Source organism: Micropterus dolomieu, linkage group LG06, assembly GCF_021292245.1.
Source record: "Micropterus dolomieu isolate WLL.071019.BEF.003 ecotype Adirondacks linkage group LG06, ASM2129224v1, whole genome shotgun sequence".
NCBI classification, from domain to species: Eukaryota; Metazoa; Chordata; class Actinopteri; order Centrarchiformes; family Centrarchidae; genus Micropterus; species Micropterus dolomieu.
This window is the reverse complement of record NC_060155.1, coordinates 27,844,933-27,865,776: the sequence shown is the minus strand read 5'-3', so window position 1 is coordinate 27,865,776 and position 20,844 is coordinate 27,844,933. Positions and strand designations below refer to the sequence as shown.

Sequence of the window (20,844 nt, the reverse complement as noted above, 5' to 3'; positions counted from 1 at the left end):
TGTTTTAGCTTCTCTGCATTGGCTTCCAGTAAAATCCATAATATAATTTAAAATCATTCTTCTTACCTACAAAGCTCTTAATGGTCAGGCACCATCTTATCTTAAAGAGCTCATAGTACCTTACTACCCCACCAGAGCACTGCGCTCCCAGAATGCAGGGTTACTTGTTGAATCCTGATTGGACGGACAGAGCAAACATATTCTGTTACAAACATTTTATTCAAAGTCCTATGGAAGCATTTAATAAAACATCAATGTTTTTATGAAAAGACACTCGTTACCTTGTGCAACTTGCAGTCATGCAAATGGAGACACTTCTCGTAATGCTACAGTTAGTGTTTATCACAATTAACCCCACACTTGGTTAACATTTACCACAGATTTACAAACAGAATAATTCATACAGAATGAGCCTTTTTCCCCTTAATGTAGATCAAAGAATAGTAAAAGTATTCAGAAACCAGGTCTCTTACACTTGATTCTGGGTGAATATTAGAGTGAGCATTAAGTATCTATGGCATGGGCTTTATTTTACTCATTTTATTGTGATCTGTAAAACTTTGCCTTGTATTTTCGATTTGGTATTTTAATACCAACTATCATATTGTCTTTAATGCAAATGACTTTTTTAAGTCTTAATCGTACCATGTTGTACCAACAGCAGCTTGACCTCACTAACTATGTAATGTGAAGTGGCCTGGAAAGTCCCACAGACCGTCTACAGCTGGGTGCTGCTGAGGGCTGCTGCCACACGCTCTGTATTCGTGGCTTGGTTTTGGCCCGTTTGCTCCTCTGAGGCGGACTTCTGTCTGTTCTTGGTCAGGTATTTGCTGCAGGAGCAGAAGATGTGGTAGAAAGAGGAGGAGAGGCCGGCAATATCGGTGGAGATGTAGGGAAGAACCTCCGGAGACGCCTGGTTATAGTAACTGATCTAGAAAAAAAAAAATAAAAACAATACTAAAAGTTTCCTAAGAGTGTATGTAAATATACACCTGTGTAATCCGCTGAAATGTTGGTTGTCTTACCAGCGACATGTTGTTTTTGGTCTCCAGTACGGTGAATCCAGCACACACAACCTCTCCTCTGTTATAACCCTCAGTGGGAGGGTGGGTGGGCAGGGACACTGAACGCAGAGCGATGACGTAAGGATCTCTGAGGAAACAAGAACAGACAGTAAATCCTGCCCTTTTGACCTGGAACCCCAGACTCGCATAGTGAACGTCTGCGCCGTTGCTGGCTTGTTAATTTGTCGTTTTTGTGCTTCTACTACCGATCACAGCTCTCTGTGACCCGGTTTGGTTCCGTTCTCTGCCTGATTTTGCTGATTTGTTCTGTTTTAATTGTGTTTATTGTTGATGTACGATCGGGAGTCTGTAAAGGGTGTTTTATTTTGAAAATTTACTAGATCCTCAATAGGTGCGTTTGACTGTATGTGGCGCAGCGCTGACTTAATGTCATGCATGCTGGACTTTAAATAAATAAATAAATAAATAAATAAGGCACGATGGTTAGTAATTGTGTCCGACTTTCGCCAGCGCTGCAAAATGTCACCACGTCACATGACATTAAAACCTCGCGGGAACAAGGCGGCTGCAGTTGCTCTTTCGCTGGCTGCACAAAGTTGGAACCACACTTTTGCCTGCTCTTGCATTGTTCTAAGCTCACGCTGGTAGAATGTGTCCAACTTGACGGAGCCGTTTTTATTCCCCGCCTGCAGCTCACGTTAGACTATCAAATCGGCGAAAGTCAGCCGCAGTCATCTCGAACGCACCATATGCCATTTCGGTGTCTGACATCCTGCCCAGGTCATTTGCTTTTTAGCTGCTTGACACAGCTTCCATCAAAAGTAGACTCGCTGTGTATTCTCCACGGTGCAGAGCAAAGAGCCACGTGTGGAACATGCTGCAGCACTTCTGTTATGAGCACAATCATTGACTAGAAGGGTCGCGGCTAACTGAGACCTTCCAGTCTGTCATTCTACTGACCCAATGCCGCACGGCTTCCTCCTCGAAGCCAACAAGATGAAGTCCTGGAGAATCCCTTCTTCCTTGCTGGCTTTAGTCGGGGAACCTACTTTACCACGAGGCACTGATGGGGTCACCACACGATACAGGAAGTCGTCATCGTCCACCCGGTGAATCAGCTCACATTTCCTGATTTAGGAAAGGACACAGAGATACTGATCAGGATGTTGATAGAAATGTAGAAGTGAAGGAATATTGAGCGTGTTGCTGTTGTTGGATAGTTCCACCTTTCACTCTGCTTCATCACCTGAAACTTGAACTTTTGTACTGACATCATGTTAGACTGTCCACGTGAAGTGTTTCTGTTTGCCTACACTCGTTTAGCTGCCAGCCAGGAATCAGAGTCCAGACTAAATTAAACAAATCAGGCTATTTGGGCTCAGTTAGTTGTGATCTTTGGATGCAATATTCGTCCCTGACATTTACACGTTGGGCACTTTGCTAGTATTCAGATGTACAACACAAGTGACTTTACGACTTGGTGTAACATTATATCATGGGCAATACAAAAGGCATTTCACGACTGAGTTCAAGAAACGTCAGGATTAAAATGCATCAGTAACGTGGTTGTGTATGATCTGTGGGTTTCCTGATTAATGCGTGTGTAATTGGCAGCAAAATTTATCTTTTTATATAAAAAGACCTGAATTTCTACCTGTTTCTCCTAAAATCCCCTGAGCAGAATCTTTCAGGTGGCAACCGGCAGCCGCACACCTCTGTTTCTCTGGCTTTATTGCCGAAACAAGAAGACGGGTTTTTTGGATTAAAGAGCAGCAGACCTTGAGACGATCCACCCGGCCAGATCAACCGGTCCAGGCATCACGGCGGGTGCGATGATCGCTCAGAGGAGAGGAAACGGAGCTCAAGCGGAGCCATGTTGGCCCAGCTGCTCCTAAAGGTCTGAACAAAATGTGACTCATGTTGGCCAGCCAACGGAAATCAGACAGTTGTGCCCACATCGTTACAGAGACCCGCCCCATCAACATCCCGGATCAAGCACTCAGCGGGTGGTCCGTGTTTCTGAGCTGTCAGCGGATGTTTTACATTGATGATGCTTGGTGCTCGAACACAGTCAAGACGGACTCAGAATGTTCAGTGTGTCAACATGTACACACATAAGGTACAAGGTTGTTTATTAGTCATTAAACAGCACAAGGCTGCATAACGAATAGTATTTTTTAGTTCCTTCATGCTACACACACACACAAGTTATTAAGTGTAGGCCTATATCAAAATATGGTAACATATAAAATAAAACAATACAGTTATTTATATACACTTATACATAAACACGTGCACACCCCGAACATTCAACAGTGCATTTTATGAATTTGCATCTGGGATGAATGTAAACAGCAGCAACCGGATGATGATATGGTTTCATCTTAACAATAAACGTTTGAGCACCGAGCATCATCGCTGTGAAACACAGAGTCCACATTCTCTTATCTTGCCGGAGTCTTGCGCCGACAGCTCAGAACACGGACCACCTGCCGAGTGCTTGATCCGCGATGTTGAGGGGGCAGGTGTGCAGAGACCTGATGGTCAACATGAGTCCCATTTTTTTTTTTCCGATCTTCAGGAGCAGAATTATAGACTCTGCTCATTATGGTCTTCATTTTAAAATAATGACTTTAATAATGAGGTGACGCGTGTTTTGGCAATAAAGCCGGAAAGTGTAGCGCAGTTTGAAGGAGCTACCGGCTGCTGCTTCTGCAAGCGCTGCCGGTTGCCATAGCAACAAAATACATAAACAACTATGCATTGTTTTATAATATTTATTTTATATGTTACCATATTTTAAGTAATTATCTGATGATAAGTTAACTACCTTGTTCACAGTTCACCCCAGGATAGAAAACCAACCAGCTGGTAAAATAAAAAAAGTGTTTGGTAGATTTCAGACACAAAATAACAACTTGCTACTAATGACTCACATTTTAAAAAATTATTTTCTAGTATACCCAGACCTTTTACACACTGTGAAGACATCGTTTGTTGAGCTTGACTAGATTTTTACTGTGTGTGTGTGGCAAGCCATTTTAACATTTATTCCTTAAAACCTACTAGTCACTATTTACTTATTATTCACTAGTAACTATTCTTTTTTTACTAGTAACAATTGATTAGATACTAGTAATTTTTTGTCACTAGTAACTATTCAATTACCGTAAAACTTTGAATAATAGCCCGGGCTTTTATTTGCTAAAATCGCTGAATTGACCCTGCCTATATTTGAGACAGGCGTCCATATGGGACAGGCCTTTAATTTTTTTTGCACAAAACTGAATCTACTATCAAACTGTTTATTTATTTCAAACAGAATAATACTTATGTAAAAATGATCAAATAATATTAAATACACGTTATTCATTTGATCCAGCGCCGACAGACTGCTTATGCCTTATGCTTATGAAAACAACAACACAGTGCAGGATGAGAGAAGTCAGCAGCCAGAGAGCGATGGACTTCACACGACAGGATTCACAACTGGGATAAATTTTTTTGAAAAGCCGTTTTCTCTCTCTTTTCCTCTCTTGTAGCCCTGCAGGTTACACTGGTAAATCTAGAAGAATTAGACTTTAGGTCTTGTTGTTTCCGTTAAATTAACTGAACTGTGGTATTTCGGAGAATCTAACCGGTCTAACGATGCTCAGCATGTCCTTATTGATATATTGATCACACGAGCAGCTTAGAAGCAGCTAAAGGATTTAAGAGGTTTTATTCATCCAAAGAATTTCTATAAAAACTAGACAAGGCATTTAATTGAGGCAGGTGTTTATTTGTCAAAATGTGTTCCCACACCAGGCCAGTAAAGGAGGTAGGCGGCTATTTGGGACTCGGCTATTAATTTTTTTAAGTTTTATGGTAGTTACTGGTAACCAATTTCATTTTACTAGTGTCTGCTATTTAGATTTTAGTTACTAGTAACTATTTCCATTATTACTTACATTAAAATGTTCCTATCAAGTCATTAATCGATGACTAGTAACTAAAGAAAATTTACTAGTAAGAATTAAAATGTATGTAGTATATTTTGGAATAGTTACTAGTACCTAATGAATAGGTACAAGTCTCTAAATAATAGATACTAGTAAAATGGGTACTAGTTACTATTCAATGGAAAAAATGTACAATTAGTAACTAAAAAATTGTCACTAGTGACAAAAATGACTAGTATCTAATCAATTGTTACTAATAAACCGGAATAGTTACTAGTAAATAAGTAAGTATTAGTAGTTTTTAATCAGAGACTAGTACGTTTTAAAGAATATATGTTTAAACGGCTTTCCATAGTGTGTGTATAAGTGTGTGTGCATTACTGATAATGTGTGTCCCAGCTCGGCCTGTTGCTCAGCTCAGCCAGCAGACAAGAGGCTCTGTGAGCAGGAACATCCACCTCCGATTCCACCCTGAAACTCAGCGTGGACTTCTGCTCCAGCGTGTAAAGACGAACCTGGGAACCGAGAATCACGTGAAACATCCGGCTCTCTCGTGGGGGAAAATGAAAAACAAAACTAATACGTAAACACACAAAAAGAAACTCCCATCCCAGGAGAGAACAGCAGATACCTTGTCTTTCTCAGAGGTGAGCCGCCAGTTCTTTCTAGCAGCCAACATCTTCAGCGCCGAAACATTGTTAAAGCTCAGATACACCTGAAAACACAAAAAACATGCAGCGTATGCATTAGCAAACAAACACACGAACACTAAGCAATAAATATGGTGCTGCAGGTCTCCTCAAAAGCACATCAGCAGTGTTTCTAAGAAGACTTGGCACAACATATTCTAATAATACAATCCATTTTTCAAACTACGGCATATTCTTTAGATTCTTTAAACACGTGCTCCTCATTGAATTTCAGCCTGCAGACACTTTCTGAAAATAGTTAATCCATCACAGGCAACATAACTGCTGTTAGTAGTAATATATCAATTGCACTAAATGGAAAAACTCGAATGGTCCTTGAATCATGAATCATTAATACTCTCTCAAATGTTCCAATGACCTTTGACCATGGTAGCATTGTTTATGGTGACTTGACGGAGTTTGTTCTTCCATGTGGTGCAACCTGGACACATCGTCATTAGGGATGAGTATCGTTTGGATTCAATCAATACTAAAACTCTTAAATACTCCTTATCGGTTCAGTTCTTTATAGGGCTGCACGATTTGAAGAAAAAGTCATATTGCGATTATTGTGGACAGTATTGCGATTGAAATGTGTATATCCCAACTTGAACAAAGTTAAACAATATTTATAACAATAACGAGTAAAACAGATGTAAAACAGAACAAGGGGAGCGTGTTGCTCTACGGAGGAGGCGGCTAGAAGCAGCAAATATTGGCATCTGTCTGATGTAGAGTCTCTATCCACAACCTGGAGGAGGAACTGGACACGAGTGTATTATACAAAGACCATAATATTTAGTTTATAGTATTCTGCTAGAATAATAGTAATATATTTAACACTACATTCATTATAAAGTATACTTTTTTACCACTAGTTGAATATTAAATCCAGTTACAGCTGTTTCATTTTTGTGGGTTGTTTTTATTGATTAAATCTTTGTGCAGGAAAAATGTTTTACATTGGTTTTTAATTTGTTAATGCTAAGTCCTAACTTGTTAATAATCATATTCTTCAACATTTAATGATTTGCTGCAGCACGTAAAACTTTTTTTAATGTCACGCCCCATCCAGGCTGTGATTGGTCGGTTGACGAAAAGTGACTGACAAGCACGTCGCTCTGTGAAAAACGTGTTGACCAACAAAAGTCACCGATACAGCCAAAGTCGTGTTAGGACGTCTCTGATACAGCTAACGTTAAATGGCCAGCGAGCCAAACTCAAAGCTTCTTTATCTTCTCCCTGTTTTCTTCTGTCTTACTGCTTCAGCTGCCGACGACGTCTCTCTGTCGCAGAGCGACCGAAGCACCAGCATTTCTCTCCGACTGTGGGCCTTTTCTCATTTCGCAAATTTGTGCCTCCTCGATCCTCGACTCCCCCCACCCGAGATGCGAGCTTGAGGAGTCGAGATAACAGGCATTTAAAGAAATGAGATGTCCTTTCCTCTGAGCTGTCATTTTAAAACGACGTATATTAAATATGACCTGTTGCACAGCTGCATCATATGTCCACTGTGCAGCTGTGATCTCTGTCAGAGCAGCAGACCAGCTTTTGGAACTAAAGGCTACAGATTACTACGTAGTAGTAGTCTGGCACTCTCTCCATGCATCCATTTGGATCAAAATGAGCTGTCATTAATCTGTTACTCACGGCGCATGTAATTGTTAAAGGTCCTGAACTTTTTCCTCACCTGGTTTGTAGGGTCCCAGGGTACAGACAGAGGGACTTCGCTCTGCTTGCAGGAAATTATGTACTTCCTGAAATAAACAACAGGAGAGCAATTACACAATTACATTAATATGATGGGGTTACATGGTCCTATTAATGTCAAATAAACCCTTTGTCTGATAAAACCTTCAAAACTGTTACTGTCACAAGGACCAAAGTGGAAAAAAGCTTTTACCTTTATTGTTTTTATTCGTTAAGAGAGAATTTGCTCTCTCACAAGCATAGAAGAGAGGTTACCTGTCCAATCTTATCTTCTTCCGGGCTATGGCTTCTTGATACCGCCTCTCCCCTTCCTGTCAAGGAAAGACACCGAGAATCAGGACGGTCCTCCTCAGACACATGCTTTCTCTTTGGTTTTTCTGCAGTGGCAAAATCCTGTTTTTAGTGGCCTTCTACTCTGAAAGCTGTACGCTGTCCTTCCATGCAGACAGCATGCGCTTGCTAACAAAGTGGCAGTAGCTTCCTCACACTTTACTGCATTTTGGTTTTGTTATTTTTTTTGTCTTTATTACTGAAGCACGTACTACCTATGACAGAAACACAGTACATTTATCAATGTTGGAAAAGGACAGACAGGGAGTGGATTCAGTGCACCAGATCTTGAGACCATCACTGCTCATAACATCTTTCGACCATCCAGCCAGATCAGCCGGTGCTTGTGGTTACCCCAGGAAGAGAGCTAAGAGAGCTAAACTAACCAAGGCTGAACCTAACGCTATTCGACTACCCTGTTCACGCTGTGCAGCCACGACTGCAATGCCGGACATGGAGAGAACACCATCATCATCGGCCGGATTTCAAACAACGATGAGACTTCTTATCGAGAGGAAATAAATAATGTTGCAGAGAACAACCTACTGCAAAACCAGACAATATGTACATTAAAATGATAAACTCTAACAACAGTTTAAGTTTCATTGTGGTTCAGTTCCATTTAGTAACTTTGCATGTGGATCCTGGTGTATCACAATGTATGGAAGTCTATTTAAGGCTGTTCTCTGGTTGGTTGGTTGGTTGTGTTTATTTATGTTTAGAGTACGCTTATCTCAGAATTCATCCCATAATCAAAGCACCTTTCACCTACAGCTGGACTCCCCAGTGTGACTCACAGTACTTGTCGGAGTAGGGCACTGTGATAAGACGGCCCTTCAAAAGGATTTATGAGTGATGACATTTGTCCTCCAACATTCTTCCTACATCTTTAATCAGGTTTATAGCTCTGATCTTTGTTCAGTCAGGCCTCTCCAGGCTTCACACCTCGGAAACTCGTGTTAGAGGTAAATACAGGTTAATATAACTGCAGTTTATTACTTTAACAGCTAGGAAATGATTAGCCATGTATAGTATGTTGTAGTTTTTCCGGTGGTGGATCAGTAGTTGTAATCGCAGCACTATCAGTCAGATTCTCAATGTTAAAAAAGACTGACCCACCTTCTCCCAATGTTTAAAAATGAGTTTTTCACCAATTTCATACTGTACAGCAGCACTTTTGGACACTGATATTCATTTGGTAAAATAATGAGACTTTAATTCCAAACTATGCATTGTCCATAGTATGAATAATTAAAGGGGAAAGCCCTGTAGAGTAGTTTTTGAACGCTAAAGATAAGTGTAGGATATTATTAAGTAGGTGGTTGGCGTGGGCCAGAAACAGGACTTTCTAGGACGCTGGTGTTTGTTTCCCGTGTGAAATAACAAAAGTAATGTTACTTAAGTTTTATAAGTTACCTGACGTTTGTAAGTTTTGTGACGTTTCGCACTGCAAGTGCTTTTATTTTGAAAGTCTAACGGGACGTTGCGTATTTATTGTTGCGAACTTGCAATCCCAAGGCGTCTTGACCAAGCATTCATATTTGACGAGTTGGGAGTGAGAATGTGTTGTTCCAGTTTAACGAAGGCCCTACTTTGCATCATCTGAGCTACAACAAACAAGAGCAGTGTACACCTGGCTGACAACCTGCTGTTTAATGGTGCTGCAGCAGAACGTTGTTAATGACATTAAGGCACACGTGTGTGCATTTAACAAGCTGTTAATCTTGTGGTCACTTTTTTTTTGTGCAACCCGACAAGAACTTAACATGTGCTGAAAGTAGAAAGCTAGTGTTAAGCGTGAGGGCTGCTGCTCGGGTCAAATATATTGAGCCGCTTCTGACAACTGTGCAGTTTGCAGTGAGTTGTTGCTCAGAAATGGTTTCGGCCCGTCCTCAGCCCTTCGTCAACTCACACTGGAGCGTTTCAGCAGCGGAGCGTTTGGCCTGCCTCACGTTGTTGACTGGTTGTTTATTTGTCATTTTGTGTGCTTCTGCTACCGATCCCAGCTGTGTTCACAGCTCTGTGAACCGTCTCCCCCCTTCCCCGTTCCCTGCAGGGCTGAATTTCCCACATGGAGCATTTCAGAATATTTGATTTTGCTGAACTGTTTAGATTTAGTTGATGGTTAAGCAGGCTACGTAGTTAAATTGTTTCTTTGTTGTCTGTTTTAACAGGGGTTATTGTTGATATACGACCGGGAGTCTGCACAAGGTATTTTATTTTGAAAATCAACCGGATTCACTATGTCGTTCTGTGCTGACTTCCTGCTTTCTTTGAGCCGCTCTGTGCTGCTTGACACGGACTTTGTGGGCCTTTTTTGTGATTGTTGCTGCCTAAATTGACTGATTTTGCAGCAGCTTTTCCAAATAAAAAATAAAAATTGGTGAAATATAATAACATATGATGTTTTTGGGTGTTTTGTAACAAGTGTGATCAGCAGTAGCTCTAATTCTGTTGGCTAACTCACCAGGGGTTCGGGTCGTATCCTTGGTAAGGTACATGGCTTGCCGTGATGGTCGAGCACCTCAAAGATCATGAAGGCAGAGTTTATGTGTCGGTTAGGTCCCTCCTCCTGGTAGGCCTCTGCACGCACCCCCACCTCAATGCTACAGGACACACACACAAACACACACACAACACATTTCTTTTTTTTTGCCGACCTGTTTTCTCCACAAAGATGAAGTCAAGTTTTATCTGTTCCTATTCTTCAGGGCTGTTTCTGGACATGCCGATACCTGTTTTTGAAGGCGTTGTTGACTATAGCCCTCAGCAGCAGTCTGTCGCCAATCTGAGACGGCCCCCTGAAGGTGAACATGTCAATGGTCCGCAGAGTCGGGTGAGCCTGACACAGACGACTGCAAACAGAAAACAGAAAAATGAGTGTGTTAACATAAAAACAGTTCAAAGGAAAGTTGTGGACTGATCCTAGAACTAATGTTTTTAGATCTGTGTTTTTGACACGACTAATTAAGTTTTTTTTCCCCCATAAAATACAAAAGAAGTATTTGGTGTTTCCTGCATGTTGTTTCAAAGGTTTCCTCAGAGGTGGAAAAGTGAAAACAAAAACATTGAGACCATCATGGCGCAGAAAAAACCCTCAAGAACTAATAGCAAGAATTAAGACGCTGTTAGCGTTAGGCAGAGTGAGGATGGTTTCACACAGTGACACGACTAAAGCTACAAGTTGATTTAATCACACATCTGATGCAAAATACAAAACGTAAAAACACACAGACTCGTTCCACCCATCTTATCAGGGGTATACAGTCCTGGGATGGCTGATAAATAAATAAATTCAATGAATACATTCATAATATTGGCTACATGTATCGGTAGATCAAGGATCTGTGTGCATTTATATGAGTGAGTTTTTGCTTCTCTGAACAGATTCAAAAATTAGAAACTACACAACTACACAGGGGCAATTTGTTCAGTATCTTGCCCAACACTTCAACATGCAGCCTGGGGGAGCCGGGGATTGATCCGCCGACCTTCCGCTCTACCTCCTAACCCACAGTCACCCAAGTAACCCTGATGGTTTCAAACAGAGCATTTAAAATGTGTGAGTGATTGAACAGTACCTGGCAGCAATCATAGCTACATTCACCATCCAGGCCATAATCTGTCCTCCAAATGTATTCACCTGGTATGTAGACAAACGGAGACGATTAAAAAAAAACACTCATCTTAACCTTTAACACTACAATGACACAACACTGTTTAAACATAACGTTTCACTGAAGTTAAAGCGGCTGACTTTTACATATAAACAAACGTCCGTTATATTTGGGCTGTTGCCAAGCGGAAACTGTAAAAGAAATTGGAGCAGGCTTTGTAGGTGTTACATTTACTCTACCTAAATAATGGATTATTGTCTTGGTTTAATATGAAAAGAAATCCCAACACAAAGTATAATAGTCCAGAAACAGTATTAATTAATATAAACAGTCCCATCTAAAACTATTGGACCAGCAAGGCTAATTATGGTCTTCAAGTTGTTTTTGGACTATAAACACGAAGTCTGCACCGGTGAAACCCAAAGCTGAAACTGAGAGTACACATTCTGAAAAATGTATTGTTTGAATGATCGATGTAAATAGGACACCACCTGGGCAAAAACACCTGTCGGTCGCATATTACAATACTTTTGCTCGCTTGAAAAATGGATGGGTTCAAACAGAGCTCAGCTGCCAGGCTTTTAACCAGAACAAAGAAATATAAGACTGCGTCAGCCCTGTTTTAGCTTCTTCACACTGGCTCCCAGTGCATTTTAACTTTTTAAAGCTCTTCATGGCCTCTCGCCCTGTTATATTTCTGAACTTTTAGTCCCATACAGCAGAGGTCTGCCGTCTGTTCCAGAGTCTCGACTGAAAACTAAAGGGGACAGAGCGTTTGCTGTCAGGGCCCCGAGGCTCTGGAACAGCCTGCCCGAGGAAATCAGGTCGGCTGAGTCAGTGAACTCTTTTAAGTCCCTTCTTAAAACATACTTTTATAGGAGAGCCTTTCCCGATCTTATTTGACTTTATTTTTATATATTTATTAAAAGTGTATTTTAGTCTCTTAAGTGTTTTCTTGCTTTTATCATGTATTTGTTTTTATGGATTTTATTGTCTTCGCACTTGTTACAGCACTTTGTAACTTGTTTTTGAAAAGTGCTCTATAAATAAAGATTATCATTATTATAATTAAAAAGGTGCTATCTTGTGCTGATAATCGGTCGGCTGATTAATCGGGCCGACATTTGGCATTTTGAGATACTCAGTATCATCCGATACCTGCACACTAGGGCTGGACGATATGGCCAAAAATGTTATCACGATAAAAAGTTTCATATCTTTTCATATTGATAATTATCATGATAAGTATCAAATCTTTATTTCTTTTGAGTTTAAATGCTGATTTTTGCTACTGAGGGAAAGTTGACAAAACCTGATGGTTAATTGTGGTTTAAACTCGTCTTTACGGTCAACACGTGAGGCCAAACAGTGGATCACTTCACAAATCTGAGGCAGAACATTCAAAACAATTATGATAAAATCTTTTTCAACACATATGCATGAGTAAAATTAAGTAAAGTCTTTTTTCCTCAACAAAACATCAACATCTTCATAAAAAATTAAGTCCTAATTCGTTAATGATTCAAGTGAATAAAATAAAACGTTTATTGAAAATATATTGAACATTTGTTATATTGTTATTGAAAAAAATTATATTGCGATAATTATTGTTATTTTTTTATTTTCCAGCCCTACTGCACACACAAGGCCGATATACAAAAAATTTCTGCACACACATCATCCAGCAGCCTCGTTAATGAGCTGCTGGTGAACTATGTTAGCACTCCTCCTTGTGAGTTTTGGGGAAAGTTATCGTGTTTTCTCCTAAATGACAGCAGATCTAATCTAACAGCATTGCAGGCTAGTGTTAAATATACGTTATATACTGTAGTGAATAATGCGGCTGAATGACGTCTGACAAACTGTAGGCGGCTCTCCCTTAAACACCAGTCACGTTCTGAAATCTACAGCAGAACCCAAAGTATGTTTCTGTTTAATTAATTAATAAAAGTTCCATCTAAAACAACACGATACTGCTGAGATATCATGTATATTAGATTATAATCTGCATGGAATAACGGAATTATACAGGACTTCTCTGTGTTGATATCAGCATCAGCTATTTGCCGCTCTGCTCTCTAAATATCGGCATCAGCCACTGAAAAATCCAAATCGGTCGACCACAACTATCTTTTAAGTTGTTTAACGGATCTAGTTGTAAATATGTGGAAATACAAGTCTTGTCAACCCCAAATGTTTTCAGTGCTCAGCAAAAAATAATAAAGAAATCGGCCTCAATGTTCCAACATTGTCGGAGGGGACTGTATATTTTCAGTTTAGAGAAATAACTACTTATTCCTCCCCTTGCTCAGATAAATAGACAGAGAGGCAGACGGAAAAGATAATACATAATAAATTGTATTGTATAAATACATGATAAATAACTAACCTGATGGTTAGCGTGTGAGGGTAGAACCAGTTCAACACTCTCCACCTTGGTCCTCTCTGCTGCCACTGCATTACCTAATGCTGAGATGTCAGCTGACACAAAGACACACAACAATATGGACTTTAAAGGAGAACAGCTGGTGCTATTTTATATCAGTCCATCCAGGATTTGGCAATGTAGTGATCAACAAATGCAGTGCGACTTGCAATTCTGACCAAACAATACAACTTTTCTGCAGATTTCACAAGTCGCAGCAGACACATTTGATACCAACGTCTCACATTTGCCTACAAACATATCAGCAGAGGGACCCTGAAGACCAGGATCCAGATCTTCTTTACCAAAGCGGGGGTAAACTGTTCTGCTAAACGTGCGGTATTGTGGTCGAACATACGCTTAGAGGACGTCAGAGGAGACCACAGACCGTTTATAAGAAGTGGGCGTAGTCATCGTGACGTCACCCGTTGGTTTGTGGGATTGCAGTTTTGTCTGCTTCATGCGGTGATGTAGCAGTGCGCATCAAACCCACCATGTTGGATCGACCCATGAGAGAGCAGATCTTTGATGATGTCATCGTGTATCATCCTGACCCTCCGTCTCTCGGCCGCCACGCTGTACTCCACCTGCTCTTTCTGAGTGTGAGGGACAATGGGCTTCAAGATCACCTGTGAGGTAATGTCAGTAAATGTGAAAACCTTTTAACAACACACACACACACACACACAGACGATCTGAATCTGGTTTTATGATTTCCATGTAGACGTGCAGTCAATCCGACACATCAAACACATTCGTAAAAAGACAAAAACGCCAAGATCCCCCTCACCTTTGTCCCTGTGTTTGTGCGCTGGGTAACAAAGGTAGCGTAGGCGTCACAAACCCTCCAGTGGCGATCAGAGAAGAGGTCCTCACAGTTCACCTGTATGCCCACCTGAGGTGGAATATATTAGGGATAATCTATAGTCAAAGCATACATGTGGATTATTGTAATCTGTCAGCACTAAAGCATTACTTTAATTCTCCAACATATAGAAGAAGCCTCCTAACAGTGAAATCAGAAATCTTTCCAGTTGAAGATTTTATCTACATAATATACACCGAGAGCTGGGCAATAAAACAATAATTCTAATTATCGCAATATATTTTTTCTCAATAACAACATAACAAATGTTAGATTATGGTTTCATTTAATTCATTAGAATCACGTAAGAATGATCACTTAATTTTTCTATTACGATATTTATTTTGTTAAGGAAAAAAGGGACTGAAAAAAGATTTTGCTTAACTTTACTTTAACTTTCTGAATGTTCTGCCTCAGATTTGTGAAGTGAGCCACTGTTTGGCATCAAGTGTTTGTTCTGACCAGAAAGAAACCACAATTAACCATCTGGTTTCTTCAGCTTTCACTCAGGAGCAAAAATCATCCTTTAATCTGACATATATCTGGTGGTAACTATTGATATCGAATGATATTTGTTTTTATCGTGATAACGTTTTTCAGCCTTATATACACCGTGACCCCACACACATTAAATCAAAATCAATAGCTCAATTAGGTCTTTTCAAGCTCTGAAAGGGGACCTTATGCTTATTCATATGGCATTTCTATAATTTACAATGTCAGATCTTCATGTTAAACGTCGCCAAAGCTTCAAATAATGAGGTAAAAGTTCTTAAAAGAAATCCCTGTGAGACAAAGCCTCAGATATCCCCCTGTTCTGAACGCTCTGTTTTAAACTGTTTTTACAGCTCGGTGTGATGTCATTCTGAGCCAGATTTCCATATATGGTCATTTGCTCCAGGCAGAGAATGCATTTTATTCATTTTAGCAATTGTTCCTTTATTTGTTTTTATTTTATTTCACATTTGATACTGATCTTTTTTTTATTTTCTTGTCTATTAATACACACACACACACACACATTTTTACTGTTTTATTTACTGTATACTTAATAAATATATTATTATTATTATTATTCATTTGAACTGTAATGAACTGTATAAAATGAATTGTTCTTTTGTAATTTATTTGTAGCTTTGGCAATATTGTTGTTTTACTTTCATGCCAATAAAGCTAGATTGAAATGAATTGAATGCTGGCCACGCCCACAAAGGAACATGCAACCTGCGGCAGCCTGGTAAACACATTAGAAAATCCTTTTTTTGAACTTTGAATCATGCAAAGCTACCATTCAGGAGTCACACAACTACAATGTAAGGCTGGAATAACTGATTTTTGGGGGGCACTAACATGTTGTGAACTTCACTTCACACTTTAAGTTGTTATGGTGAACTTGTAGCGTGAAACGTGCTAATTTCATTGTGCAGCCTCGTGTTGCAGAATGAAAAATAAATGTTCCGGTGTTTTGAACCTTGTAAGCTGGTCATTTACACATCAGGCGGTTACGTAGCAACATTAGCATTAATTTGGAGTTTCTGGCTAAATGTAAGCTCAGTTTTTGTCTCCATCAAAGGGGAAATATTTTTCTCTTTAGCTGCTCCTCTGTGTTCACCAGCTGGTCTCTAACCCCGTCCTCCTGGCTCGAGCCTGGATGAGAGAGAGTTTGGACGCCACTGTAAACTAAAGTGGATTTTTAACACAAGACAAAACGACTGTCATTGCGAAACAGCATGCGTCACATTAATTGTTTTATATATTAACTAGTTTTTATAATCTTTGCAAGCCAAAATCGAAATCATGATTTAAATTTGATTAATTGCCCAGCTCCAGGTGTGAGCACCACAAACAATATTCCATTTAACTCCATTGTATTGGGGTGGCAGCAGAAATATCAGCAACGCATCACAGTCAAACCCTGGTTAAATAAAATCAAAAGGTACCGTGAATGTAAAGTAACAAAGAGTGAGTAGGTGTCTTTGTTTGTAATCAACATGTAATTGTACTGCAAGAACACACTGAAGTTATCTGACCTCCATGCTGGTGTTAAAGGCTCTGTTGACCTTTGCCTTGATGTTCACCACCTGACCCACTCTGAACAGAGACACATGAAGGAAGAATGAGTTTAGACACTGTACAGACACAAACACTAGCAAGTCAGAAGAACCCACGCCTCTGTGCACACACTCACCTGATGGTGTGTTCGAAGTGGATGTCATCCATAGCGGCCGTGACGCAGGGACACCCAGCGTGCCTCTCAGCTGCCCATAGGAAACAGACATACGGTACATCATGTGATCTCAGTGGTAACAACGTGGTTTGGACGGTATAAAGGTATTTAGAAATTCCACTAATACAGACGCTCCTTCTTCTGTTAAACTGATGTATTGTAGCATAAGCCCTCAGCATAGGCGGACAGCGGCGTGCGAAACTGCCTAACATCATCTTCAACACGACAACCCCCTTCCACTTTTGTTTGTAACAGTGTGAACAGCTCAAGTGACATGAAATCTGATCTTTCCCTGTTCAGATTTGGGCCACCAGCCTCAGTCAATAAATTGTAATTGGGCATTAATTCTGCAGTCTGAACTGTAGATTTACGAATAAACTTCACTGCTCTTATCGACAACGTTACAATGTTGGATGTTCATGTTAAACATGGCCAAAGCGTTAAAGTATTTTAAAGAAATCCCTGTGAGCAAAAACCTCAGATTTCCTCCTGTTGTGAACGGCGCCGACACACGGAGCTAGACGGACCCGGTGTTCCAAATATGGTCATTTGCTCCACACAACAACACTCAGTCTGAGAAGGTTCCAGCTGTTGATATTTACTATACCATAATTATATAATATACTATCAAGGGCATACCCCGAATAGTCGAAGATTGGATGCGTCATCATGTAATTTTGGCGATATGGGGGTGCTCAACGTCTGATTTTACATAGAACTACCAGTTTTCTCCCAATAAGTTAATATACAGCTTATTAAAATATACATTTCAACATATAATGCTGTAAATAAAAAAAGTTTGAAAAATAGCTTTCAATAAATGTTTTTAAAGTGTGTGAATAAATCCAAAATTGAAACCCTAACCCTGGGTCGTCAGTGCACATGTGTAGTGGCACAAGAGGAACACTTGCTGAAGAGACGGAGCCCCAGCTTCACTGGTGTTGTGCAGAGTTGTCTGCACATTTGCGGGACTTTAGGATAATTTATATTGTTTTTAAATAGCCGGCTACTTGAAATAGACCCGCGAGGAACCGCGACGTGCATGCAGTTGTCGGCACAAGCAAAACTCTGCACAAGACCGGTGAATGGCAAGCGAGAGAGAGAGAGAGAGAAAAGCCTCAGTTTAGCTGGAAATTTACAGTGTAAATTGAAAGCAGCTCTGCAGCTTCACAAGATTAAAGCTGCAATGGTCTGTGTGACTGGGCCTGGGGGAGCTAACCGGCGCCGACAAGCTAGCCAGCTAACTATTCCTGACAGACCCCCGAAGCATATTACTCTTAGCCTAATCATCACAGTGTGCCTAAACCTAAGTTATTGATTGTATACATGTCGACCGGTTAACCCTACAGCCTCGCACAGCAGATAGGGTTAACCTCCATTGTGTTGCTGTGCAGCCTCGGTTAGCATTACTGCAGCTTTATAATATTGACACCCGTCGCCATTTGTGGTGCTTCTCAACTTTGAAAATGAGTGCATTCTTAAAGAGACAGGAGCATCTACAGCTTGTTAGAGGCTGAAATGAAGGCCTACATGAAGAGCCAGTATAAGACTTTGAACTTTGAATCATGCAAAGCTGCCATGCAGGAGTCACAGAACTACAATATAGGACTTGAAATGCAGTATAATAGGTCTCCTTTAAAAACGATGACGCAGACGCTCACATTTGGCTTCCTGATTGGCTCTTATCAGTCATGCAAAGCAAAAACACGATGCTGCTGACAGAGTTGTTTGTTTTGGTGTTTTTATTAAAATATTTTGTACTGTGTAAATAACACTCAACTAACACTTGTACTGTGCATGTCACTGTATTTGCATTGTGCCGACTCCCAGTCTGTTTTACGCCGCCACAGTCTCTTTGTACTCCTGTGTTACTTTCAGTAACAGTTCCACCTCGATGTCAGTCCATGCAAAAAAAATCTCTGGTGTGGTTCTTCACCGTTGCTATTCTTTGTTTGTCTGGAGTAGTACTTTTTTCTTGTAGCTGTAGACAATCAGTGTACGTGAACGGTCACCTGACGTGCGTTTTCAGTCGTGTTAATATGGACGGAGATCAGTTCTGATACACAGCTAAAACGCTGGTGTGGACGGAGATCATTTTTGTTGGCTAACTACACATTAGACAAGAAGCATTGTAGGATGGACAATTCTATACATGCTTCAGGGACTTGTATCACATGCAAATACTGTCATATACTGGAAATACCCCGGTGAAATGTCAGGAAGTCTAGTTACAACACACTCACAAACTAAACACTGTAAAAGCATTTCAACACACACCTCATGATTCATACTGAATCACACACACACACACACACCTCACCAGAGAGGCAGGCGGTGGAATCGATCCATTTGAGCAGCTCTCCGACGCTCAGCTCCTGTCGATGGTTGCTGTGACAGGGCATCACTATCTGACTCATTTTCACCTCTGTCGGGTTCTTTTCTTCGTCTTCATCTTCTTCTTCTTCTTCTTCTCTCCTCCTCCTCCTCCTCCACCTCTTTCTGCGGATCAGCTGTCACTCTGGAACTCATCTTCAACGCTGAGGGCAGAAAAAAAGAGCTTGAGATGAATTTCAGTTTGAGGTCAGATGTCTTGGTCAGCTTAAAGAAGATTCAATGAGTGACGCCAAAATCATATTAATATATCTCTTACATCAACTTTTAACATGTACTGTTAAGGTTTTTACCAACACAGGGCTGGTGCTGCCGCTGATTCCTGCATAATGGAGTACCAAACATACATTTGAAGACATGATATGACAAATATTGAAGTGTGCATATTGGCTATACAGTTCCAACGTCAGCCTGGTTGTCTTTAACTTCAGGATTAAAAATGCATAATTTAAATTTAACAGTAAAGTTTACAACACAACAAATCTGAAATGTCAAATTAAATAATATTCCTGATATCAAAATACTGAGGGACGTTTAGTAAGAATGAAGAACTCAGACATCAGTCAGCATCCGTCCTTCCTCCTCCTCCTCCTGCTCCCTCTGCTGCTGCTGCTGTGATTCACTGCCTATAAAAGTTTCACTTTTTGAATTCAATTACAGGAAAAAAAATGAACTTTTCCACGATATTCTAATTTTTTGAGATTCACCTGCTATCTTCACTTCACCTGGTGTGGAGAAGCCAACACAGAGAGCAGGGAGATTTATGTTTTAGTCCACAGTACACCATAGAAGTTGCCCTTTTTTCACTTTCATGATTAGAATAAAAGGTTTCACAAATCTGAAACTATGTTTTAAAGAAACCTTATCATCTCTGGGAGATCCTAGTCCAGATTTGACAGCTGTAGGCATAGTGTTTTTTTAAGTAGACCTGGTTTAATGTGGTCTACATGATGTACAAATCATCCTTTTTTGCATTTTCACAAATACAATAAAAGGTTTCACATATCTCGAACTATGTTTTAAAGAAACTTTAGCCTTTCTGAGATTATCTAGTCTAGATTTCACAGCTCTAGGAATAATGGTTTTTAACTAAACCTGGTTTAATGTGGTCAACATGATGTACAAATCATCCTTTTTTGCATTTTCACAAATACAATAAAAGGTTTCACAAATCTCAAACTATGTTTTAAAGAAACTTTAGCCTTTCTGAGATAATCTAGTCTAGATTTGACAGCTCTAGGAATAATGGTTTTTAACTAAACCTGGTTTAATGTGGTCAACATGCAAAAAAAAATTATAGAAAATCCTCCTTTTTTGGTATTTTCACAAATACAATAAAGGTTTCACAAATCTCAAACTATGTTTTAGAGATACTTTAGCCTCTCTGGGATAATCTAGTCCAGATTTGACAGCTCTAGGTTTTTATTCTGGAACCAAGTTTCCCTTAACTTTCCCAAAAGCTAACTTGAGGGTCGTGTGATTGAAACTGTATGCACTCTGAACAAACTCGACATCTTTCCAGGTCACGGAAGTTACTTTAAACCAACTTTCATTTTATAACCCGAGACCTTTAAGAAATGCGTTAATACTTACACCAGTGGCATAAAAAGCCTCGCTAGTCGTA

At 40.1% G+C, this 20,844-nt stretch overlaps 1 protein-coding gene across 1 annotated transcript; it reads right to left on the bottom strand.

Moving 5' to 3' along the window:
- Positions 1–200: 200 nt before the first annotated feature.
- On the bottom strand, positions 201–19,579 carry acot11a (acyl-CoA thioesterase 11a). The gene is made up of 17 exons (XM_046052064.1): positions 19,514–19,579; positions 19,150–19,339; positions 16,791–16,860; positions 16,633–16,693; positions 14,528–14,632; positions 14,231–14,366; positions 13,702–13,793; positions 11,277–11,338; positions 10,431–10,550; positions 10,163–10,301; positions 7,621–7,676; positions 7,346–7,412; positions 5,598–5,681; positions 5,348–5,481; positions 1,986–2,153; positions 1,026–1,152; positions 201–931 (listed from the first exon to the last, which is right to left on the bottom strand). The coding sequence occupies exons 1-17, from the start codon at positions 19,577–19,579 to the stop codon at positions 719–721; spliced, it is 1,890 nt and encodes a 629-aa protein (XP_045908020.1). The 3' UTR covers positions 201–718.
- Between the last annotated feature and the right edge of the window lie 1,265 nt (positions 19,580–20,844).

What these genes read in the sequence shown, in the direction of transcription:
- acot11a (XM_046052064.1), bottom strand. Translation starts at nt 19,579, where the DNA reads ATGTCTTCAAATGTATGTTTGGTACTCCATTATGCAGGAATCAGCGGC. An exon ending in GCACAAACACAGGGACAAAG is followed by an intron (nt 14,367 to 14,527) that starts GTGAGGGGGATC and finishes ATTACCTCACAG; the next exon opens with GTGATCTTGAAGCCCATTGT. An exon ending in AGCTGGGACACACATTATCA is followed by an intron (nt 2,154 to 5,347) that starts GTAATGCACACA and finishes TTCCTAAATCAG; the next exon opens with GAAATGTGAGCTGATTCACC.